Source organism: Pituophis catenifer, unplaced genomic scaffold (assembly GCF_029215685.1).
Source record: "Pituophis catenifer annectens isolate HBS135680 unplaced genomic scaffold, rPitCat1.0.hap2 SCAF_2, whole genome shotgun sequence".
Taxonomy (NCBI): domain Eukaryota; kingdom Metazoa; phylum Chordata; class Lepidosauria; order Squamata; family Colubridae; genus Pituophis; species Pituophis catenifer.
The window spans coordinates 43,900,725-43,906,826 of NW_027256882.1; the positions used below are offsets into that span (position 1 = coordinate 43,900,725).

General features: G+C 42.9%; 1 protein-coding gene across 1 annotated transcript in view; it reads left to right on the forward strand.

The window, feature by feature from the left end:
* The window catches only part of IL17RC (interleukin 17 receptor C), a 42,683-nt gene extending 39,662 nt beyond the window's left edge, over positions 1 to 3,021 (forward strand). The window contains exons 18-19 of the mRNA XM_070936770.1: positions 122 to 160; positions 2,329 to 3,021. Of these exons, the coding sequence (XP_070792871.1) occupies positions 122 to 160; positions 2,329 to 2,921 (632 nt within the window). The 3' untranslated portion in view covers positions 2,922 to 3,021. The remainder of the gene's footprint in view (positions 1 to 121; positions 161 to 2,328) is intronic.
* Positions 3,022 to 6,102: the final 3,081 nt, after the last annotated feature.

Sequence of the window (6,102 nt, forward strand, 5' to 3'; positions counted from 1 at the left end):
TTGTCCATTTGCTACAGAAGCCACACTTCATTATTCCAACTCAGAATTCACCCACAGGACACATTCAACCTGGCAGTTAGTGGGCTTCCACCACTCCATTAATGTTTTTCTCTATTTACAGGCTGGTTCAAGATCCTGAAAGAAGATTACAGTTCCAGAGGTAAAGGCAACAGAGGCTCTTGTAGCATTTGGAAGATAAACTATGGCAATAATTCTTCTTTGGGGAACCTCCTGTCATCAGTCTCTTGAACCCTCAAATTCTTCTGTATCTTTTCTAATTCTCAGCCTTTCATTTCTATCCAGAAATAGAATTTACTGTGGTGGAACGTAGTCTGGATTCCCAGGAGGGAGAGGTTGCATTCCAGAGGAGCAAGAGACAGCGGAGTTTAGATAGTTTGTTGAGAGGAAGACGGTCAAGAAAGCTCCTCTCTAGGAGTTCTCGGAGTATATCTTTAGTGATGCAAGTGATTTGCTTTAGATTGACAAGATTGATGCTGGGATCCAAAACTCAAGAAGGATATGTCGAGTTACTTAAGAGCAGTTTATGTTATTATTCCTTACTTATAGACAGAAATCTTTCCAAACTAAAGTTCCAGGAGACGGTCAGAATCCCAGAAGTGGGGTGAGAAGAAATCCCTGCTGAATACACATTGTTACAAACAATCCTCTAGGCCGTGGATATCTGTGAATGGGAAAATGTCATTTCTAAGGGGTAAATGCCAGGGGTGGGATTCAGCTGATTCCGATCGGTTCGCTGAATTTGCAAGGACTGGCTGATCCTTGTTTAACAACCATTCATTCAGTGACCACTTGAAATTATGACAGCACTGAATGATGGGGACTTATGACTGGTCCTGAAAGTAATGGCTATTACAGCATCCCATGGTCAAATGATCACAATTACTGATGCTCCCTGCTGGATTCCAACAAGCAAGGTCAGTTGGGAAACCTGCAGGAAGTTGCAAATCATGGTCACATGAAGTCCTTGCTTATTGTGATGCACTTAACAACAGCAACCAGAACTGCTGGAACTGCCATTGTAAGTCAACGAGATCATGTGATTTTTCTCTTTACAATCACGTTGCTTAGCAATGGGATTTCTGATCCTATACATCGTCGTTAAGCAAAGACTACCTATACTCTCTTTAATTTTTTTGAGAAGAGGTGGAAGGCACAGGTGTTCAGCATAGTTGTAAGTGGAATGGATGCTGTATTCAGTTACCAGCCAAAAAGCAAGAGCTGATTAGCTAAAGAGACTTTTGCGCTGAGTTGTGGCTAGAAAAAGCAGGTATAAATTAGTTGGTGCTTCCCAGATGTGCTGGACTTTCATACATATATATCTGCAAATACTCAAAACAGTCAATTTATTTTCTCTGTGTTTGAATTGAATTCAGAAGGTTTGAGAGGTGTTATATCATTTACAATTATATCATTACAAGTTTTTATGAATGATTTACCATATTTTTCGGAGTATAAGACTCACCTTTTTCCCCTTTAAAAGGGGGTGAAAATTTAGGTGTGTCTTATACACCGAATGTAGCCACGCCCACTCACTGGTCCCCACTCTTTGGCCTCTGCCTCGCAGCAGTTACCTCCTTGCAAGCAAACAGCAAGAAAAAACAGCTCCTTTCAGCTTCAGCACAGCCTAATTAGCACAAGTTGATTGGATCAGCCTCCCGACTCTCAGCTGGTTTGCTCTCAGCTGTTTTGCACAGGGCTCTGCTGCTTACTGCAAGGAGGTAAATTGCTGGAGCAGATTTTTTTTTTCCTTGTGCTAATCAAGCTATGCTGAAAACAAAAATGAAAGTAAAGCAGGCTGTTTGCTGTTTGCTGCAATGAGGCAAAATTGCTCAGAGGCAGAGTCAGATTTCTTTTTCTTCTTTTCCTCACCAAAAAAGGTAGGTGCGTTTTATACTCTGGTGCATCTTATATTCCAAAAAATATGGTATGTATCAGTCATTAAGATCCATCCCAAACTTTTGTTGGTTTGGATTTCAAATTTCCTGGTCACATTTTGGAAAACCATCAATAGATAAAGAGAAAGTGCAAAGAAAAAGAGGAGGGTTTGGAAGATAACAACAACAACAACAGAGTTGGAAGGGACCTTGGTTCCCTGCTCAGGCAGGAAACCCTACACCATTTCAGATAAGATGAAAAAATTGAACTTCAGCATATAGAATTTGCAACGATACATCTAAACATGAGAGAGCCACTTGTGAAGGTGCTGGATGAGAAAGCAAAGAAGAGAGACATGGGGTAAGAAGATTTGTTATTGTTTATGGAACATCTCATCTCTCTCTCTCTCTCTCTCTCTCTTTCTCACCGCAGGAATGCTTCAGGGACGACGGGTCCTCATTCTCTACTCTCCAGATCATGAAGGCTATGAGCGTGTGGTGGGCATCCTGGCAGATGCGCTGACTCAGCTGCAAGTATCTGTATCCCTGGAGTTGTGGAGCCGTGGGGAGCTGGGATCTCTGGGACCCATGCAGTGGTTCCACGCCCAGCGACGCTTGGTACTTCAAGAAGGCGGAGTTATTGTGCTGCTGTTTTCCCACGGTTCCGTGGCCAGTTGTGCAGAATGGCTGGGCTGGAAACAGAACTTCCCTCGGTCCACCTTCAAACCAGACAGCACATTCTTGGCTTCCCTCAACTGCGTCCTGCCTGATTTCCTGGCTGGTGAAGCCAGGGCCACATACATTGTTGGCTGCTTTGAGGAGCTTCTTCCAGTCAATGAGATCCCTGACCTCTTCCATTCAGTGCCTGTCTATCCTCTGCCCTCTCAGCTCTTTAGCTTCCTGCTGACCTTGGCTGGCCCCAGGGTAGGACACAAACAGAAGAACAGCCTCAGGAGACATGCAGAGTGCATCCACAAGAGCCTGGAACGGGCAGTGCATGAATGCCAGCAAAAGTACCCCAGCTAGTAGAACCTGTAATTGCTGCTTTCTCAGCAGGAGGATAAACAGAGTAAATGCATTCTGTCACCATCCTTGAGGAATAAGACTTTCAGAAGTGAGCTGGCAAAAGGGCATCTGAGTGTAACTGACATATAGTTTTTCCAACAAGTCAGAGTGGCCAGTCTGTTCCTGTAATTTGGAAAGAGGCCTGTGATAGTGTAACAAGACTGAATCATGGATGGGAACTTGTTTTGCATAGCGGTTCAAGTGATAAGGTACCTGTATAAGTGGCTGGTGGAGATAATGAGCTTGTCATCATATTACTGAATGGTAACCTGAGCCTGAGTGGCGTAGGAGGCTAATGCCTCCTACTAAGGCAGCATTTAACATCCAGCTGCCTGCAATTACTGCGAGTTCAATTCTCACCAGGCTCAAGGTCAACTCAGCCTTCCATCCTTTCTAAGGTGGGTAAATTGAGGACCCAGTTTGTGGGGGCAATAAGCTGACTTTGTATAAATATACAAAACTATGAAGGCTATTGCTTAACGCATTGTAAACTGCCCTGAGTCTCCGGAGAAGGGTGGCATATAAATCAAATTTAAAAAAAAAACAAACCAGCCAATAATATGAAGGGAGACCATCAGTTGATCCAGAATGGAGGATCTCCAAAGGTGTGGACCTCTCACCTTCATGCCTTGCTTTGAAGCTCCCTTGAAGCAACTGCTTGGCCAGCAAAATGCAATAATGATAAAAACTAGAAATACTCAGATTAGAGTGGTGCAGAGCACTTTATGAAATTAGCTGCTCAGAGCATCAAGGGAGCCATGTCCTGTGAAGGCTCGGCATGGCTTGGTTTTGATGGAAGTGTCTTCAGGGTGTGCACTTGTATCTCAGAAGCTTAGGAAAACATCTCAGAATGGTGACACTGAACTTTGGACTGATACGGCTACCTCAGCAAGTTTGGAAGGAAGGATGTGTTTGTTGGTTTCCAGAAGGTTCCTTCAGATGGTTCGCACAGCCTTTATTTAAAAATGAAAAGGGCTTTGGATACATTCTCCGCCTTTTTATCAGGATCTCATCTGCACATCCTGCTTGCCATAATGTCTGCATTACTAAATGTTTTTGAGAGACCTCTGCCACAGACTACTGAGGTGAGGTGGCCTAGAATCATCTTTGGTTGTTCCAATTTGGAAGTGGTGTTTCCCTTCTTCTCCTGACAACAAAACTTTCCATGAGGACAATTTAGGATGTATCAGGGAAGAGGTTAGAGACGATGAGTCAATGAGAGTGATTTGCTCAGCTCTAGCTGTCTTGGCAAGTCGACTCCTTCCCTGCCCAATAACTGGGGCCCGTACCTCCACTGTACTGGCCATTTTGTCTTTGGTTGGAGGACAGACTAGACAGTTGGTCTCTGTGGGGAAGACTTTCTTTTATTTATTTTGTGGATGTTGTTATTATTTTAAAGTCTTTTCAATTGTATTAATTGTCTCGGAATTTTAGAATTGTAAGCCGCTCAGAGTCACGTGGTTGAGTTGGGCGGCTATAGAAATTGAATGAAACAAACAAACGAAGTTTCCCTCAAGAGGGAGAAAGGAAAGCAAGTCCCAGAGGCACAATAGCACTGAGAATTCCCTGGTTTCTGCCTTCGTATTTCAAATTAGCTCTTTTGCTCATTTAAGCAGACTTTTGGGTGAAGAGGGAGAATTGACACAGGTATATTGAGCCTCTGTTTCTTTGACAGAAGATGTTCTACAGTAGCCCTTGACTTACAAACATTCGTTTAATGGCTGTTTGAAGTCGCAATGGCAATTGAAAAAAAGTGACTTTTCATAGTTTTTCACACAACCATTGCAGCATTCCCATGGTCACATGATCAACATTCGGGTGCTTGGCAACTGGCTCGTATTTATGATGGTTGCAGTGTCCCGGGGTCATTCTTTTGTGACCTTCTGACAAGCAAAGTCAATGGGGAAGCCAGATTCATTCATTGTCCGATCTGTCACGACCCCATGGACATCATTCCTCCAGGCTTTCCTGTCTTCTACCATCCTCTGGAATCCATTTAAGCTCATGCCGACTGCTTCAGTGACTCCATCCAGCCACCTCATTCTCTGTCATCCCCTTCTTTTGCCCTCAATCATTCCCAGCATTAGGCTCTTCTCCACTGAGTCCTTCCTTCTCATTAGGTGGCCAAAGTATTTGAGTTTTAACAACCATATTACTAATTTAACAACTGCAGTGATTCACTTAACAACTCTGGCAAGAAAAGTTGTAAAATGGGGCAAAACTCACTTAACAACTGTCTCACTTAGCAACAGAAATTTTGGGCTCAATTGTGGTCGTATGTCAAGGACTACCTGTACTTTCTTCTATTGCTCTTTACAGATGAATGACCCTATGAAACACATTAATAACATTGCCATCTAGAGCCAAATTCCTGCAGATGCAGACGATTGATTCAAGAGGACAATACTGTAGTCCTCTCAGAAGAAACATACTGCAAATAAGAACAATCAATACTAAATACATAAATTGTCAAAGGGTAACTTATTCATATCATAGATGCTCTCATAAAATGACAAGAGAGATGGGTGTGGATAGTCACAAAACACTTGTTTATGTGAAAACAAATTGGTAAGCTTGCTGCTGTCTTGGTAGCTTTCCAGGGTGCTCTACAGGAGGGGTCTCCAACCTTGGCAACTTTAAGACTTGTGGATTTCAAAGCTGGCTGGCTGAGGCAACTTTAAGACTTGTGGACTTCAACTCCCAGAGTTCCTCAGCCAGCAAACCAAAGCTGGCTGAGGAACTCTGGGAATTGAAGTCCACAAGTCTTAAAGCTGCCAAGGTTGGAGACCCCTGCTCTACAGTCTTCTCTTAATTCTGGACTTTTTCTTCTGAGAACTATTTTCAAACAAAATTTGCCCTTCTTATTTCTTGAGGATGCCTCTAAAGCATTTATGGGACCCAAAAACATAGTTGAAAAGAAGCTCTATTTGCTTGAGTCAGAGTTTGTTTTTAGGACATGCCAGGTGCTCTTTCATTTAATTATTTTAAATAAAATCATTTGAAAACTCAGGTGGAGGTGACTTATTTTAACTTCCTCATCCCCTGGAAACATGAACGAGAAACTGTAAGACCGATGGGACTTTTCCAAAGTGAAGTGTGAGCCGAACTGTTTCACTATCAAATTGAACCAAATGAGCATTTA